Source organism: Osmia bicornis, chromosome 1 (assembly GCF_907164935.1).
Source record: "Osmia bicornis bicornis chromosome 1, iOsmBic2.1, whole genome shotgun sequence".
NCBI lineage: Eukaryota > Metazoa > Arthropoda > Insecta > Hymenoptera > Megachilidae > Osmia > Osmia bicornis.
Window position 1 is genome coordinate 12,687,260 of NC_060216.1, and position 19,923 is coordinate 12,707,182.

At 40.3% G+C, this 19,923-nt stretch overlaps 1 protein-coding gene across 2 annotated transcripts; it reads right to left on the bottom strand.

Moving 5' to 3' along the window:
• Positions 1-823: 823 nt before the first annotated feature.
• Positions 824-10,783, bottom strand: LOC114872820 (4-coumarate--CoA ligase 1-like). 2 transcript variants are annotated; one of them, XM_029180467.2, is made up of 7 exons: positions 10,584-10,783; positions 4,407-4,537; positions 3,910-4,117; positions 3,499-3,832; positions 2,475-2,769; positions 1,285-1,828; positions 824-1,032 (listed from the first exon to the last, which is right to left on the bottom strand). In XM_029180467.2, exons 2-7 carry the CDS (start codon positions 4,518-4,520, stop codon positions 914-916), a joined length of 1,614 nt encoding a protein of 537 aa, XP_029036300.1. In that variant the 5' UTR covers positions 4,521-4,537; positions 10,584-10,783; the 3' UTR covers positions 824-913. The 2 variants fall into 2 exon arrangements, with proteins under 2 accessions (XP_029036300.1, XP_029036301.1); XM_029180468.2 differs by having other exon boundaries at positions 4,407-4,593.
• Between the last annotated feature and the right edge of the window lie 9,140 nt (positions 10,784-19,923).

Sequence of the window (19,923 nt, forward strand, 5' to 3'; positions counted from 1 at the left end):
ATCAGATTTTAGAGGGCCCTATTGGTTGATAAATTTAGTTCTAATAAAAATTAATTAACATTTCATCGTAAAAGAAAACAAAATTTCATTCAATATTTTTTTATATAATAAATGGAAGGTTTATAAGGGAGTCTCCTTCAAAGTGGGACATCCCTTTAATTCGGCCCTGTAAAAAAAAATATTTGCAAAAGTGAAAAGTTTATTGCTTTTCATTATTTATCCATTCGTATTCCTGTGTCGAATTATAATTTGAATCCCGCTCGCCTCGGTGATTTATACTTTTGCTGTGTTCTGGGCAAACCATAATTTGTATGCATTACATGCGCATCTCATTGAAAATGTCGTTCTAATTACCTTGTATGGGTTGTATCAGTTTCGTAATACGTATCGTGTCTGGCACGAAAGACAATCGAATGGATCGGCAAAGATTCATGAGACACCCAGTATGGACACATGTATGTACATGTACATCCGTGTACATGGAGGCTCTCACCATAGCGTGAAATTTAAATTTTTCCGATACCGGATACCACTAATTCCGTTGATCCGGTAAAACTGCTAGGAATTCCTATCTCACTTTCTGGTTAACGAAGATAACGCGATAGTTCAGACTGCTCTACCGAGGAAACGGCCAATTATCGGTCTACTTATCGATGACAGCCTCCAGGTCGCTTTAATCTTTCGATTCTTTTCATCGTCAGTCATTCCCGTTCCTTCGCTCGATAACAACGAGAAGATTTCGTTTCGCTGCTTGCTATTAAACTGATTCTATACGCGGACAATTGAATAAGTTTCTTACCTACTATTGAAACGAGAATAGATGTATTCGGTATTCATTTATTTTCAAACGATATGTAACTGTCCTCCATCCCATTTTTACCAACAACATTCGATACGAATAGAAAATTTTCGTTTAAAGTTTCGGAATTATGGTGATCAATTCTCGTCGCAGAATCTTTCCAGACAGAGTTTTAGGAATATTTTCGATGAAATTAACACCTCCTCTTAGCCATTTCTGCGGTGACAGGTTCCCTGTAATTATTTCGTAGAATGTTCATTTTAAACAAATGCGATCTGCAGTGAAGTAACTAGGTAGGGGGTAAAATGGGCTTGGGGTCTCCAAAAATAGGGGCTGGCATCCCCTTATTATTCTAAAATTCTAAAATTCTCTGCCGACCTGACCCACTCTCAGAAAAAAGTCCTAGTACCAATGGAGATATACTTATTGTCTTTTTTTAATTTCTCTAAATATAAAATTATAAACGAAAGAAAAGATACACTCACCATTCGCGAAGTCGACAATATCTTTAGCCGATACCGTGCTGCTATCCGGTTGCCTTACGACAAACGCGACTGGTATTTCTCCGCACATCTCGTCAGGTTTCCCCACAACCGCCACCTCTTTAACACTCGGATGCGACAATATCACAGCTTCGATCTCGGACGGTGAAACTTGGAAACCTTTGTATTTGATCAATTCTTTTATCCGACCCGTGATGTACAATAACCCGTTCTCGTCCAGGTACCCTAGATCACCGGTGTGACACCAACTGTCTTTGTCGATCGTTTCTGCGGTGACCTTAGGGTTTTGGAAATAGCCGAGCATCACTTGTTCACCCTTGAAGCAAACTTCACCGACTTCCTTTACTGCCAGAGTCCTGCCTGTGCTCGGATCTACTATTTTATACTGGAATCCCGGTATCGCAGCGCCAACCGTGTTGTCGGTACTCCTTCTGCCGCTCAAATTCGATATTATTGATAATTCCGTCATACCGTAACCGTTCCGAATGTATTTCATTTTCGTGCGTCTTCTCACTTCTTCCCATATCTGAAATAGATTCACGTTTTTCTCTATTTTTTTTTTCTATCTTTCTTCTTTACAAAGATTTGAGATTATGAAAACAGATGGCTGATGGACGGAACAAGGCTCGCAAATATCGCGATATTTCGTTTTCATGTGTCGGCAATTTGGAAGGGAATGGCTTAAATACTTGTGCAAACCGAGCGGCACACAAATTGTTTCCCTCGAGGGGGTTACTTTCCCAGCTGCCTTGAAACTTTTCGCCGGATGCTACGGTTTATTGCGGATGCACAAAATTCTTGGTTACTTTCCACAGAAACTGATTGCGTTTCATTGTTTTCTATAGTCTGCTTAGTATTTTTTTTATAATTGTTAATTATTTTATTTTCGTTAGTTGCGGTAACGAGTGTGTACGCAGCTTTAGAATTTAACTGAAAATTCAACCATACTAAGAGCATCAGCCAAAGATAGATTTGAACTGTAAGTTCGCGTCACGAATACGACAAGGGGTTAACTTTGGGTTAACAAGGGCACCCCTTGTACGGCAACGGGTTAATGATTTAATTTTGTGGTAGCTTTTTTGTTACTTGGTTTCTTCGTTTCTTTGAACCTTATTTTTATGCTAACCAGTGCTCTTGCCATCAATTTTGATAAGGTTTTGGTAAAAACTTACGCTCTGTTGAAGAGGGGCTGCGCCAGATAATAATTCTCTTACGCTGCTAAAATCATAGTTTTCCACCATTCGGTGTTTAGCCAGCATTATCAAGATTGGAGGAACCAATGGTAGATGCGTGATTCTGTAATCATCGATGGCTTTTAACAACGCAACGAGGTCGAAATTTCGCATTAAGTATACGATTCCTCCGGTACTTAGCGATACAATTGCTAATCCAAACGCGTAGCCATGGAACAGTGGCAAGAAGAGTATTACTCGGTCACCCGGTCGACAATCTAAATGATCTGGAACTCTTTAAATGAAAATAAATTTTGGTTATTTAAATGATTTGTACAGGAAGAGGTTAGCTATGCCTGTTTTAGGTTAGAGGAGAAGGGATACCCCTGTTATTTTTAGATGTAGAAAGTTTGAAAATAGTCATAAACAGAAAAATCAAATATAGAAATTTGGAGATTTTCATGCGAAATGTGCCTTATAAATATAAATATTATAGACTTTACAAAACTTCGGTTTTTTTTCACTTTTTCTAATTGATGGAAAATTCGGTTTTGTCATTTGGTATAGTAATATGAGATAGCGTTACTTTTGAGAAAAATAAGGTTATAAAATTAACACGGAACATTAATAATGATAAATTAAATATACAAAGAACGTCAAATATATGTGGGTGTTGAGTGGAGGGGACCAGAGGGTTTCGTCTCCCTGGACGCCTTTAGTTCGGGCCGGGGACCGCTAGGTGGCAGCGAGATGACACAGTGTTCTCGCTAGCGGTCGCCCGGCATGCAGTTCGAATGTATAGGAGTTCCGAATTGCGGTATGATAGATGTCTGGGTGCATAAGACAACCAATTAAACAATTCTAACCAATTCTACAATTCCCGTTTAAAATCTATTCTACTACTTGATATCTAATCATTGTTAAAAGTTTCAATACGGGTTAAAACCTTGGTATCTCATATTCTACCCTATCTCATATCCGTACCTTCTCCTTTATCCATCTATGATAAAAATCTCTCGCTCACCTAGTATTGAACATGAAAGTTAATAAATTTCGATGCGACAACATTACACCTTTCGGAAACCCTGTCGTTCCACTCGATCCCAAAATAACCGCGATTCTTTTTGCATGATCGTCAACCGGTACCGGTTCAAACGCGTAAGGATCTACGATATTTTTCTGTTTCTCCAAAAGTTCTTTCAACGTGACCATCTGTCCATCGAGAGCCACGTCCTCCACTTGTATCAACTTCATGGGCCAGCTCAACGTTGGTGCAATTTCTCTCATAATTTTCTCGGTGCGGTGTGTTACGAACATGATTCGTGGTTGATAAATATCCAACATGTGTCTGTACTCTCCTGTATCAAAAACATCACGAATCTAACGTTTCTCTTATCTCATCATCAAAGAATAAAATAAAGTGTGTCTGACTGACTTTTAGTGTATGCCGGATTTAACGGCGCCCAAGTAGCCCCAGTGAATAAAGTAGCACACATGGTTATCATATAATTAGGGTGGTTTTCACTTGCGATCGAAACTCTATCTTCCACTTGTATCCCATAGCTTTTCAAAACGGTAGCTAATATTACACTTTTTTCAAGAACTTGGTCGTACGTAAACTGTTTACCAGTCTGAATATCTACCTGGAATATTAATATAAGAACGTTACTGTGAATACGAATGAAGCACATGGACGATAAATAACATTCTGACTGAGATTTTCAAAATATGAACGAAAAGTGACACTAAAGTAAATCACACAATGTAACAAATATAGTGGATGATCAAATTATTAACACGGAAAACCCATTTTTCATACCATGGCTCTAATAATTTCATCACCCACTGTAAATCATTTCCTTGCTTTGTTTTTTTAATAATATATTTTTTTCAAGAATATTTGTCTCGAATAATTTGTCATTTTTACTATACCTGAATAATGTTGTCACCGTACTCGCGTAGTTGTTGATATATGTACTGTCCTAGTGAAAGATTCGGTACCTTTAATGCTGGTAAGGCGTGGACTATATTCTGGTCTACTTCCATTTTCAATCGTTCTTTATCTAGCGACGACACAAGGTATATTAGTTGTGACAGAGTCGAACGTTTCCATTTTATCCTTGAATACAAAATCAGCATCGACGCATATCGGATCCATGATTTGCAATATTTTTTTGCCGCGAGTTAATTCGTTAAACGCTTGAATAGCGGAGTCGGGGTAAATCGAGACTCAAACTTACAAAACATACGAGAGGAATAATTTTTAAAAGAACAGTGTAAAATTCAGAAAATGAAAATAATATGAAATACAAAATTAAATGAAAATTGGGGCTCTCTCCATGGTCCGCCGTCCGAGGGTTAATAAGAGATTTCTACGGTGGACGAATGTTTCCCAGCTCAGGATCTATAATCCAAATTCTAAATCCTACAGTCTAAGCTCTAAACCATGGTAACAGTGTATAGTGTACCAGTAGTGTTCGCGTATCTCACTATTCAGTCAGGGCAATTGCAATAATCGTTACCGCTAAGAAAGACAGACAACTTTCTCGAGATTGGTTCAGCGGTCGGTGGTGGTATTAGCTTCAACTTCTGCCACTGATTCCACGATAAAACTCGACGTGTATTCAAGCATGGAATGATACGTGGACTTTGGATTCTGTCGATAGTATTTGCTGAAATAGATAGTTCGAGGAGAATCCTGATGGGTTTACCTGTTAAATGTAATTTACCGTACGTTCGATCAATCTCGTGATTCCGTTAGCTTCCTTTCGACCATTTCAACAGATCTTCGGGATCACTGTGTTTCTAATTATCAATTTTTCCATCTAACCGTGCCGATGATAAGGCGTTCGGAATACAATTTTGAAAATTACAATGATGAAAGTAAGAGTCAGGGTGGGTCGCCCCGCATCATTCTGAAGTTTTAGCATTCCAAAATGGCAAAACTTAAATTCAAAAATTCTAAAATAACTTTAATTGCAAAATTGCGAAATTGCAAAACTTTAATTCCAAAATTACTAAATTTTGAAGGAACCTGGCCTACCCCAAGAAATTCTAGTTACACCAATATCAGAACACAGGTTACAGCAATAATCTAGTGTAAGGTAGCATTTACAGAGACAGTGGTTATAAATGTAGGTTGCGTTGAAAACGCGTACCTAAGTCACGGTCTACTCTTGTTTAACCAAGAATAAAATACGACGCTCCTAAACTCATAATATTAAATTATCGTGTGCTTGTACCGTGGTGAAAAGTCGGCGAAATCGGAAGGAAAACTCGATAGCACGATGGAAACGTCTCGTTGACAAATTGTTTTCCTTCGGTATCGACTCGTTGGTCTGCAGGGAACAGAAAGGAAAGCGAAAAAAATATTTTCGTTTTCACGTTCCGGAAACGATTTCGTTTCCAACCCGATGTCCAACACTTAATTACACGAATGTCTTCAACCGATTCGCGATTTGATAAATAACGTCGAGCGATCTGGTAGGTTTCAGAATTAGATTTAGAATTTAATTAGATTTATTTGTGAAAGTAACGTTTGAAGTTAACTAGGTACGTACTTGTCGAGTTGGCGAATTATCGGGGCAAGTATGAGGCCAGGATGTCTTGAATATTCACGCGTCGCAGAAGAAGAGGGTGGAATGCGTTTTCGAAAATCACTGAACTGCCTTGGCTGGCTGGCTGGGAATCGGTGTTCAGGGTTAGTTTCAGCGTGTATGTATACGTGTAGGATGGTAAGGGGTGGATGAGCCGGAGTATGAGGGCGCGTGCCACTCTGATTGTAGCAGCCATACTGGGACACACGAGGCACATACCGACGATTCTTGGTTTCATGCGGCGTGCCTAGACACCCCGAGAATACTTATGACTCGCCGAAGCGTGCGACGCTGCGCGACGCGACGCGACGCGACACGACCGCGATGCTACCTCCAGCTAAGGGCTGCCGTACCGTTTTAAAAAGTGTTCCCGTTTAATCTGCGAACCAAACCGGAATACTCTGGAATTTAACTCTTGGTTAAAAGTAACAACAAAGGGGGACAAAGTTGGAAAGTAACGGTTCGAGCGAAATGAAAAGGCCAGCGATGAAAAGGCCACTGACAATCGCTTTTAAAAGGATTTCTAATTTCTATTATATTCTACGATAAGTGTAAAAAATATTTCTACACCCACTGTACATATTTATTTTAATACTTTGGTCGAAACATATTTATGTATATCTTTTTTTTCCTAATGAAAAATATCAAATTAGAAATTAGAAATTTAAGGGGATTTGTTTAACTTTGAATTTCAGTCTTTTACGCGGCGAGGTGCGAGAACACAAAGAAAACTTGTCCATGCGTACATTATGACAGTGGAATGCAATTTTATATTTAAAAAGTCATTTCGACGCTCCCAGTCGACGGACGTCTGTTAGATTTGAAAAAATCTGAGCCGAGTGCTCACCTCTTCCGAATTAATTCATGCAACAAAAAGCGCCTCTCGAACACGTTCAAAGAGATATTTTATAGAAAAAAGCTTTCGCCCTTGTTCCCGTGCTAGTTCGAAATGTCTGAACCCATTAGTTTCTCTACTCTCCTCTTCCTTCCTGCATAACTTTCACAGTTCGATCAAAGAAAGTCTTTTCTACGCAGCAAACTTTCATTTCATGAAATGTTTACAAGCGGTTAAATATCGCTTAAGTAGGAGAAAATTTCGCAAACTTTCAACGCGAATGTACTTTGCACAGACAGAAGATACTAGTCGTAGTTGTACGATATCTAAGTTTCCTGAAAAATCATAGTTTTCGTAGACGAAAAGAAAATGTATCGAGGACGTTTAAACGTATGTTAAAGACCTTTTTCCATTAGAAATGCTACGAATATATTGTGTTCCGGTGTTTGCTCCGGTTATTCGAACGTAAATAGAAGAGGAACGATGTAGAGAAAGTAAACTCGGCGTCTCCTTTACTTGAACAATACTGTTACCTCTTGTTCAAAAGTAGTAGGTTTTTGAAATAATCATTCAAGAAACAATTTGTCCGTTTAGCTGAACTCCTCGAGTGCTTTCGCGTTTTCCCGTTGCGTACTAAACAAAATTAATCAAGGGTCACATGTTTTCCTTGGAACAGTGCTGCTTTCGAGGAGCTGTTGGAGGATGAAACAGAGAGCGAGGTAATCACGATAGTTAATGGTATCTGACGTGGTCTGATGTGAAATTTGATTCTCGAAATAGCGGTATTTAGCTTGTACTTGATGACTTTACAAGATTTAAGTGGATAAGCGAAGCGACTTACGTACTATGTTACTGGCAAAACTTTGTAATTTAGCTTTGCAGCCAGACTGTGGAAATTCGACACGGCTGTGGAATACGTTAACCATTGTGTTCTATCGTGAATAGAACACGACAATTAAAACGTGCTTTTAACAGAAGAACAAAAGTTTCCAACAAATATAACGCAAATTGAATATCGTAGGTCATAGATGTTAGCACGTACGTGAACCGAGAGCTGGGGTGAAAGAAAAATTTTCAGCAAAACGTCCAAGTAATTCCCATAATCCCCAAATAATTAGGGCTCTAAAAATGTAGGGTGGCCTGCTCATCATTCTAAAATTCTGAAATTCCATCATTTCTATAGGACCTTGTCCACCCCATAGAAGTCCTAGTAGCAAATAATACCAGGATAATTTAATCAACTTAAAATATTAATAAAATAATAAATTAGCCAGTCAGAACATTAATTAATAAGTAGCACGTAATGTACTGCTATAAAAAGGATGCTTTTCCAGAAATGAAAAATCAACGTAGACCGCGTGAAAAGTCTGTCTCGCGATGAAATTCGATTGTCTCCGGCCTCCAGATTCGTATTAACGTAAGGCTGCGACTTAAGGGAATTAACGAGATCGCGTCTGTCGCGTGGCGGGCGCGCGTTCGGGCGCGGGCGTTGGCGCGGGCGCGATGCAAACGCAACGGGCCGCTCGAAGCAGCCTCAGGATTTTGATAACATGTGACTTTATCTGGAATTCCCGAGCGCGCAGGTAGCCTGTTTACTTAAGATAATAGCGAAGCAGAGTGGCTGGCTGAACGTAGATGGAAAGCTAGCGGGGGAAAGGCGAAAGGATATTTCAGCAGGCAATGTTGAGTTGAATCTTCTCTCTGGCACTCTGGCAAGAAGGAAGACGAGGAGGACGAACAGGAGAAGGTGGAGAAGAAGAAGAAGAAGAAGAAGAAGAAGAAGGTAGCTAGAGAGTCGAACGGTCGAGAAGGAATAGACTGCCGGATATCGAGTGCCGAGTAGTCTCGGGTTAGCGATAGAAAAGGAACTCGAACATCGAAGAACCAAGAAGAAGAAGAAGAAGAAGAGGAAGAGAATTCTAACGCGAAGGTGGCGGTGCAGGAGGAGGAGGAGGAAATGGTGGTGGAAGAGGAGAGGAACGGTTGTTGCTAGAGGGTTGGTTGGCCGTCGTGGTGGAAGAGGTTGCGAGAGAGTAAGAGGGAAAGAGTGAAATAGAGAGGGTGAGATTCCCTCTCAGCCGGGCTACAAGAACTTCATTTTCCGAGCCATTACGCCCCGTCCCACTGCGCTACCCTGCAAACCCCTTTACCCCCTTAAATTAATTTATATCGAAATTTTAAATGACATTCATCGGGACGAACAATAAATAACACTACCAGGCCCGGGAAAACGGCATCGCGTTAGTGACGTCGAGCCAGCCTTTTCAGCCAGTCACGAAAATTTTCAGCCAAGGAAAATTGCGTGAACAAGTTTGTTATCGCTACGAACAATGCTTGCATTACGTAAGACGACAAACCATTCCTTTGTCATTATGTTCTTAATACTTCCGTTCAAGTAAATTCAATACGAATCACAAAATACACAAATAATAATCGTTATTCTTTTTGTAGGTGTTCGAAGCATCGAAGAATTTGCTCGGCATCCGTAAAATTGTAACTTTATCGAGCTGTATGGTTTAGCTGTATCTTGGAATAAAATAATGCTGGGGAAAACGTCTATGTTCGTCCGCTGGGAAAATCGGTAATACAAACGTATCGCAAACGTTGACATGGTTGAGTAAAATTTTAACAACCTACACTCCGTAATGGTCCCTTTTATAATAGTCGTTACGACGTCGCGCAGAATTGCTCCTTTCTCTCATTGACGTCGGTTTCCACTTTTAGGTTCAACCAACTTCACCTGTTTCTCTATGTCGTTCGTATATTTCCGTCAAACAAATTCGCAGGATTTCTCGTTTCGCTGAACTCCAAACGAACACCATTAAAGTTGGACGAAATCTTCGATATTTCTTACGCGGTAGCTTTATCCCTGTTATCCCATCCGCCTTGTGTTTAGTTAAACGAACATCCGAATATTTTGATAAAAACAGAAGCCAGCTTTTTCCATTTTTTACTTGTCCACCTTCGCGTCGATGCAACTCGATTCGTATGATAGAAACGTAGTTGAAACGAAAGGGGACATTGGAAAAAGGGTGGACAATGGTCGCAGTTTGCGGATTGCTGAGAAATTTGTCACATTGGACCGGCGAAACTAAAGCTGTCAGTAACGTAGGCGGAAAAATCGTCTGTTTTTTTGGAAACGGCCTTCAAACTTGTCAACTTGTACAGCTGATGGAACGAATAAAGTATTGATACGTTGAAATGTACAACTTGTTGAATTGAAAAAGTTTTTTTTACAACGATTAAACTTAACCCTTCTGAATTTTTCCAAATTTTCCCACTTTCCCTTTTTAATTTTTCTACGATACTTGTGGATCTGTCTAGATAGCATTATTTCGTTTCTCGTTATCTCGTGACACCGTTCCTTTGAGATGTTCCCGATCACTTTTCCACCGCTTTTCCACCATTCATTCTGTACATTTTGCTTCCAGCCTCAAAGGCTTTACTAGCAAATTTAAACTCGTTGAGTAAACAGAAACGAATTACGATTTTCAACAGACATTTTCAAGTGACTTTCACACGAAAATGTCAAAAACGAACATAAATGTCAAGATGAATTTTTCCCTACAAACTAACTCGTTCCACCATCTTGCAAAGCAGATAAACCGAGAAAAACAAGCGTGCATAAAACGAACGAACTTTCTCTTATAATTCTGATAACATTGTATAAATAATTACCATGTATGTATGCGTGTAACAATTCTTGCAATATCGCAGTTTTACGTATAGAATGTTGGATTCCTTTCTGTTTTCTATTATTCTCACGACACACTATGGTTAATTTGCATACACTGGCAATATTACAATGCCCACTGATTTTTCAGACAGAGAACGGGGAACTTTGTACCGTATCGTTTGCTAACACGATGACAAGTAATATGATTAGCCAATGAATGTTAAACATATATTTTCATACTGTTCATTAACTGTCATGCTCATTGAATTTATCTCTTAATGAACAGCTGTTACGAAACCTCTGTTCACCATAATCGCGTACAAGAAATTACTTGCGACTTACTCGTTCTTAAGTAAATATCAAATCTTTTGCCGAAATGTTATCAATGCGACCTTTTCTTAGCAAACTAGATATCTCGTCATTGCGATTAACGTGGAATACGATTAGGAAAAGGTAGGATTTTTTGTGATGAATTTTTATGTATGTATGTATAACTCGTTACATCTTCGTATTAACGTAAGCAACGATAACGAGCGAAAAAGTGGATAAAGCAAGAGACTGGACTGGTATGCGAGGTTGTATTTTTAAAATAACTAGTTTTCACACGAAAATTTAAGTGTAACATCACTGCTTACTTTTATTAGCTCTGTGAGTTGCTACTTCTATACATAGGTACATGCGTAAGTATATACCTACGGTTATGGTATTCCATACATACGAAATACGTACCTTGAAAATAGATCAAATATCGAGCAATATTTTTTAATACGTTCACTGGTACGCTATTGAAAATTTCTATAGACAGTGTTTTTATTTTTAACAAATTTATAATACGGTAACCCGATTGAATTCGCCCATTATATCTGTTCGATTGGTAGCGGAAAAATAGAAACAGCAGACTGTAAAATTTTGAAAATTTCATAAGTTTGTAATTGGTTAAACTCTTTTGATATTCCTGATTGAAACGCGTACGAATGGTTATGTAACGAAACAATTAAAAGGGAAATTGAAATAATAATGGAATAACAATGATTCGATCCCGGCGATATCAATATTAATAATTAATGGTATCTCCTTTTTCATTTTCCTTTATTCTGATTATTTCAAGATGTATTGTGCGTTTGTGATCTCATTTTTCATAGCTACATTTTCTAAAAGACATATAATAGGATAATATGAATTGCCCGCGTGATAAGGGAAATATTTCCTCGCTCGGAAGGAATAAAAAGAAGCAGAGTTCATACATAAAGCCTCAAAGTTCTTGAAGTAGCACGTATTGGAAAGACGAGAGTACGTACGTACCTACCCAGTGGAAACTTACTTTCTTAGTTTGTACAATTTTAAACCGTGCGATGTAATAGAAAGGTCAAGAAAGTTGTCGACTTTCTAAATATTACCATTTTTGTTTCACTACCTTTAACTTGTAACAAAACGTATGAAAAGTTGATCTTTAGTAGACCATTACCGAATTATCTGTGCTCGAAAATGCGTCGTTTTAACTTAACTTAGAAAATCAATTCGTGAAAATTGTTTCAACTATGAAATATAGATATCGTTTTTCTTTTTTATTTAGAATGTCCCTTTGTTATTTCTTGTTATTTAGAAATTTAATAAAAACGAATCTGGTTCTGATAACGCGAAGAAGAGATTCTCGGAACAGCATATTACCAGCTCGTCTACGGTAAAATAAAATTTAACGATGTATCCGTGTTCCAATTTCTCGAACGCAAATACGTTTATGAGGAAGTTTTCAGGAGTCCTGTAGTATTCGGGCTGTCGTCGTTTGGTGGTAAATGCCAGGGCTGTATGTACACTCGGTGCCCGGCGGGCCTGCTTTGTTACAGCCCACAAACCTCTGATACTATGGCATACTTCATCGTGGACCGTGGAGTATTTCAAATACTCTTGCCACGAAGTAGTTGCACACCGGTTCGTCTGTGTAGGAAAATCGCATTCCCAGTTCCAGTCGAGCTTACCTCGACGACCGACGAGTTTGAAAACCTTCGGGGCGCTGAATACGCGACGCGTGCCTGCTATCCTCGGCCAATATTCGCCCCTGAACGATATCGTTTCTTTTTTTAATACATAAATCTCTGCTCATATATGTACGGTCTTTGAAACAGAATAATCTTTATAAAGGTCCCTTAGGAATTTGGAAATTTTAGAATCGTGAGCTACAAATAATTAAAATTGTCAAAAATCATATTCTTTTGAAGTCGCAAAACCATAAATAGATACCTATATCGTTAACGGTTCTTGAGATATCGATTTTTTTTTTCGAATAACAATGATTTCCGGCAAAAATGATTATGATATGAAACGATATATCGATTTGTGGTTTTGCTACTTCCGCTAAAAGGAACTAGATTCGAATCTTGGCTACGTTTCATGGTCCGCGACTACATATGTTATTATTATGTCACTGATCAAACGTTAAACCGCTTTGATAGCGGAACAATTTCTCGGATCGTTTTATGGGGAATCGTTGAACGGAGAAACCGAGAAAAGCCTAGACGTACAAGATTTCGATCTTGCGAAATGTGTTTCCAGTAATTGTACAGTAACGATGTTGGTACAAAAGCCAGCGTGTTTCGGCAGAAATCCTTCCGTCGTGATGGATGTCCCGTTGGCCAAGTAAGAACGACGGAGGGATCGATTAAATCGCGTCTAATATTTCTATTCGTTTATCTCGATGAAATATAGTAGGTGGGTATGATGCGATGAATTTAAGTAGATAGCGCCCGTTCACCAAAGGAATATCAAAATAATCGAGTAAGCTCGTAAAGTTGAAGGTGAAGATGTGTGCGGCTTTCCATTGTTGCACTTACACATACATATACACGTAAATCGGAAACGTGCGCGAAGGGGTGTGTAATTCTTTCGGGAACGGCACCATCCACGGAGGTCGCAGTTGTACTGTAAATCTCAAAGTTCGTCGTCGGCGCTAATTCGAAGTTTGGCGCAGTTGCTGTAGGGCTGCTCTATAGCTCTGCGAACCTATACGCATCTCTCTCTCTCTCCAACTCTCGTACACACAAGGTATCCGATATATAGGTATACTAGTGTGATGTATAGAAACTAAAGCAGGGGCCGTGCATCGCGCGTACAAACTCTGTGATATGTATGTATATACCCATAGAAACGTGGGGGATGTAAAGAGAATCGTAGAAGGGGGGGCAGTCAGGGTGTCTTTGAACAGAGTTCGCCGTAGATCGGTGTACACGTTTCCCTTCGGCTGCGAATAATTGCTCGGAATGATGGCAACTAAGGGGAAGCAACGATATCGTAAAAGGAGAATGTACAGAGTAGAGTCCAGCGAGTGTGCTTCAACTCCTCCGATCGACATGAATTCCTTTTTCTTACCTACCGTTTACCGTTTACCGATCGAACAACCGCGCGATCGTGATTAATTTGAAAAAGATCGACTCGGCTGTCTAACAATCAAAATCAATAACGCTACCGAAATCATCTGTTCGCTGTCTTTCATCTATTGCTATGCATCATTTATATTTCGTTTATTATCAGAGAATATCATAAAGTTTCTCATTTATTTTCATCAATGAAATTCTGGCATCGAGCCGTGGTACGAACGAAATTTGAGATTACTAATTAATTAACGTTGAATACAAAATACCGTGAATTAAACGTGTCGTTGAAAATGCCATGGAAATTCCATAGAAATTATACCGTTCTAATAATATCACGAGCGAACAAATGAAACTAATATTACAACGAAACGCTATAATATTGCGAGGGAAAAAATAAGAGAAAAGGTGGAAAGGGCAAGAGCGAATGAAAGCTAATAGTAATCATTTCTGAAGTTTATCTCGTTCCCGTGCAACGGTACAGAAGCAGGGAAAGCAGATTTACCACTCTATTAACTGAAAGACCGATCACCGTATTCCCTCGTACCGCGCCGCTTTAGCTAGTTTTATAAACGCAGAACGTTCTTGGTGTATCGATACATAGCTGACTATGCGATGGATAGGATTGAACAGATGTAACTCGATATGTATATTCGCGATTCGTTTGGCCAAAGTATCGACTGTGTCGGTACAGCGCGTCGATGATCCAGCTTTATGAACCTATAATTACACAAGAATTATTTATCAAACGTATCGGTGTCGTCCTTTATTTAAACAATATCTCAATTGAATACTACGAAACCATTAATTATCAAATTGACGGTAAGTATTACCTATAGAACGTATATCGTCGATTATAGTTGCAAACTAATTCGCTCGGTTGAATTTCAGAAAAAGTAGAATTTCGATCAGTAGTAATTTCTCGTCGAACCGACCTTGACCCATCGAAACGTAAAGGAATAGGTTTTCGAGGTTGCCGAAAACAGCGACGGGGGACGCAGCGTTGCAAGAAACAAACCGGGCGAACGTAGAAGAGAAGTATACGGTGGCTAGACGGAAATGGAGAAGGAGAAAAAAAGAGGAAAAACTTTCTTGCAAGACACTCTGTAGATGGCCGGGGTTAACAGTAGGACGGAAAGGAGGGATAATTGAATACAACTTGATCGAGCCGCGCGTTTCCACCCCATTAAATCGGGCTTAAGTTCGTAAGAGAGAGAGCGAGGAGGAGCGGAGGGGTGAGCGAGAGAGAGACGAAGAGGAGTTAGGGGCGGAATCAAGCGGGAAGCAAGAGGTCAGAGAAGGACGCGAGGGGAGAAAGCGCAAACGATTGCGGCCGAGGGTAGGAAGAGTGGCGACGCAGAAAGGGCGGTGGGTGAGAAAGACGAGAAGAGAGAGGGTGATAGTGGGTGAAGAAGGAGGCGTAAGGGTAAGGGGTAGTTCTGGATACTCAACGGGAAGGCGAGAGAATGTTTACTGCTACCCCAGCTGGGGGCCAATCAGTATAGTCCCTTACACCCTCCACGAGGATTCTTAACCCCTGCCCCTCGCGCAACGGCAGCCTTCCAGGAGCTTGTACAGTCGTACAATGGAAACGCGTCGACGATAGCTAAGCCGATGTCGTTATACAGCTGGATTATTCCTCGGCCCGATAGAGCTCCGTTATGGCGATAATCAAATTAACTCGCTTCAAATTTTAAAGACGTCGCGCCATCAGCCCCCTTCCCTATCACGCCGCGACTCATTGCCAATTCGACGCAGCTGGATTCTCCGCGGATTACTCGCTCCCGATCACCCATTTACCGCTATTGTTTTTGCCTTTCAGTCCTCCTAACGATGCCCTATAAATACCAGTGTACAGAAAACGCATCGATCAGTCAAGAAAAAAGAAGCGATCAAAAACAAATCATTCCTTTCATCGATACAACTTATTCAAAAGGCACCTTGCACGTAATTTCATTTACATGGGATTGATTTTTAATCAATTCATTTTATCGAATTTATCGCGCGTCGAAAAAGTAGGTGAGAATCTGATTGCAATAGAGATATTTCATTCCCAATCCGCCATTCCTCTACGACAGCCAGAGACACTGTCGAACTGACAATGAGAACCAGCAGAAGAACGCAACTTGCATGCGAGAGAATCACCGATTGATTTCGCCAACATTCTATTTTGTAAGGTAGAGATCCGAATCGGCAATCAACTTCTTTCGGATCTCGACGATCCAATCGAACCACTCTTGTCTATGTTCTCCCTTCTTTTCCATTCACTGCGACTCTCCCTTTTCGAGTAACCCGCTTTCTTTGATTTACCTTCCGGTAACGCATTCTTCCTTCGCTTTTGCATTTCTCCCGAGAGCTTCTTCTTTCACGTTTCCCCCGTGGAATGTTCACGCTGCGAGTTCTAAAGAACAGACCTATCTCCTATCTTTATTACAAATCGCCAAATATTTGCGTTTTCCTACGACTGTTTTTGTTTTCTCTCGAAATAAAGAACAGTCTGTTTCCAAGCAGCGTAAATTAGAATTCGATAGGAGATAGAGGTAAGTATCTTTTGTTCTTTACTATAATTGTTGGAGAAAAATTAATCAAGGAATATCTCTTGTTGCAGACAGATAACGGAATGAGAAAATTGGTAATAAAACCGGTCTTCCATTAACTCGTCTAAGAGAATCGCAGACTTTGCCTTTACTGATCTCCCAGGCCAACCGAGATGGAGGCTACGCCGCGCGGAGGAAGGAGTCCAAGTAAGGATCCGAGTATATATAAGCCCGAAGGAGTGGATTAGAAGAGGTCTGGAGGCTTTGGTGGATCGGTTGGGCTCGTGTTTAAGTAGTCCACGTTGCGGAATAGTCCGACTTCTTGGCTGAGATTAGCTTAGTTACAGATAACTAAGTCGAGGTCCGGAGAAGCCGAGGAGGATACAGACGGAAGAAAGTAGACGGTACTGCGCGGCGAGACGAAGAAAACGAGTACGTTGCGAGGAAACGCAGATGAGAGAGGATATAGACGGAGAAAATTAAGAAGAGATCTTTCGGAAGAGGAAAAAGGTAGAGGTGTTCGAGAAGCAGAAAATATCGGGTCGAGTTGGATACCCGATACCCGCAGTGGGACAGGAATTGTTTTACTTAGCTCAGAGTGAAATAGATACGATTTTTTAATGAGTATTTTTCAATTTATGGTTATGTTCAAAAAAGTTCGTCCCGAAATACAGTTTTCAAAAGTTTGGGAATCCCGAGTCGATCGAAATAATTCCCGTCTCGATCTGAGGATCGGGTACCCGGATTCTTCAAGTTCTCGCACAGCTCTAGAAAAAGATGACCGTCTGAAAATCGGTTTACAAAACGATCTTTGAAATAATTCCCAACCCGGTCTGAGAATTGGGTACCCGGATTCTTCGGATTCTCGCACTGTTCTAGAAAAAGATGACCGTCTGAAAATCGGTACACGAAACGATCTTGAAATCTGATTAATTTGACCGGTCGCCGAGGGAGACGCGACGTCGCGTCGCGTCGAGCGGATATTTCAAAAGGGAATGGATCCTTTGCACTTTGCGCTGTTCAATGTTTCGCGATATTACACCGCTATACTATAGCCACTATAGGCGGAGGGATAAGGAGACGGAAGATCCCCACAGCCTGTCGAGCAGAGACAAACAAGCAACGTCTCTATTTTCGCTCGGAGTTAATTGTCTTGCCAATGTAGGATTAGCAGGCTGAAGAGCAGGACTTACTCGGCTGCCTCGTGGTCGGTTACTAACTCTTAAACGTCGATCCAGATTCACCTTATACTCCTCTTAACCTTCTCTTTACTGAACGCTTTCTTGCTCCGCGGTTTTCCAACCACTTTCTCCCCTTTTTCCGTCTCTCCTTTTTCGCTTTATCTTTGTTATCACGCCGTCGTTTTTCTTTCTTCTCCAGCTTTCTATACGAGAGATTGCGATTGATCGCAGTTCAACGTAAAACCGTACTGCTATCTACGCGTAAACAAATGAATTTCTCTCGCGATTCGCAATTAAAACACGGAAACGGTATTTACACGGTTTTTCCTACCTCTGAATTAAAGCAATAAATTGGTGGATAATTTATAAAGTGAAACGTACAGGAATCGATGAAACGATTAAAGCAAACACGCAAAAATGTTTCCATTGCCGTTAGTAATTAATTCACCATCTAATAATTTGAGAGATAAAATCAAAAGGATTTTTACGTAAATACTATTTTCTCGTTAACACTGAATTATTAGGAAAAGTATGAGTTTATTATGAGAAGCATAGAGATGCACTTGTGTCCATGATTTAAGGATGCGTTCTAATTTCACGGAAGTACTCTAGCGTGGTTACGCTTTAGGCCAAAGACTGTTGGTGGTTGGTTGGTCGGTCCGAGGCGAGGATCCGAATATCGACACCGAAACTCCGTCGAGTTTGCTCGAAGAACGAAGGACCGCAATCGGATAACGTTCTTGTCATCTCTACGAACGAAGTATTCTCTGTTCACCTATCGATAAACTCGATGCTATTATTTTCAAACATTGAATAACGAATAACTTGAATTACTAATTATACCTATTCCTAATATACCGTCCTTCGAACGACACGAAGTGATTCTAATATAACAAAATTACTATAAAATTATTCGAAAATCGCGGTAGAAAAGTATGATTCTATCCTCGTGTCTTTTTTCACTAGTTATGAACACGGTCAATTAAGCCCATCCGAACAGGGTGTGTTTAATCGATCGGCGATAACGGATCGACTAGAGAATCGTAAAAACTACGTATCGGTCATCTCTAAGAACGAGAGTGGAGGGTCAGCCAAGTCCTATTCCGATGTTCCGGTACATTGTTTCGCGTACCGGTTCTGGTTACACGAGCTTTTCGGAGAAGGGTAAGCGAATGGTCGAGAGTAGGCTGCGTTGACGTTGAAAGATGGTGGTGCTCCTTCTCCCTGGCCGCTGTTTCCAGCATGATATAGCACCATCCAAACGCGCTGATAGATCCAATTTACAGGCCGTCTTAGCACACCGTACCGACCCCTACCTAAAACTTCAATTCCCACCACCGTCAGCTTCGTTCGCACTGCGGAAGACAATTTTTTAACTTTTCCAACGTATCGTTTCGGTTAAGCGTTAAACGATTAAGCTATCGAACAATCGTTACACAACGATAGAAATATTTCTTTTTCCTATGTATAGGTACTTGTTATACAAAATTCTTTTTAATGAAAATTGTAACTGATTATAACAAACGAGTAATATTTTGGTCGAAATTTTTCATATCGATGATTATGCACCATTCGTGTAATGACATACATCATCCAATATGCATATATGTAAGATTCGAGCGATTAATTGGCGTGGAGCAATTAGCAGTACAGAGGATCTGACAATCGGGCCATAGGCCTCGATTTCAGTCTCGAGAGGGTTGGACCAAACGCCTTGTCAAGGTGGACGTGCCCGCGGCTTGTGTGAGCCCAGCTGACCCTCCACGATTAATGGTAAACTTAATTATTGGATCTCCAGTCTCGCAAACGTCACGTTCCACCTCCCTCGCGTATTCCTATCCCGCGTTCCGCTACACCCTTCGCACAGACGCGCGTAGGTAAATTAAGACTTCCTTCCTTAATATATTTATCGATTTTCAAGAGTTTCCTCCGTATTATCATTATGAAAGTATGATAACCTTTTGGAAATCGTACGTTTCCTACTGCGCTATATTTCTCCTCCTCCCTTATCTCATATGTTCACGTTTCTCCCAGTTTCAGCTATGTACGCTTTCCCGTATGCACCCAGCACCTACGTCGAGCATAAGTCATGGTTTTGTGTTGGTTACTTTTAATATCATACGTGTTTCAAATGGTAGGAACGTATCACAAGTTTTCTAGGGAGAACCTCCATATGGTACACTAATAATTGTATGTTTGCATGTAGATGTGCATAGGAAGGTGTAAGTCCAGGATCGGATTAAGATTTAAACTTAAACT

Coding starts and splice junctions, on each gene's coding strand:
- LOC114872820 (XM_029180467.2), bottom strand. CDS start 4,520: ATGGAAGTAGACCAGAATATAGTCCACGCCTTACCAGCATTAAAGGTA. Junction 3,833..3,909: donor AAATCCGGCATACACTAAAA/GTCAGTCAGACA, acceptor TTTTTGATACAG/GAGAGTACAGACACATGTTG. Junction 1,829..2,474: donor CAGCCCCTCTTCAACAGAGC/GTAAGTTTTTAC, acceptor AATCTATTTCAG/ATATGGGAAGAAGTGAGAAG.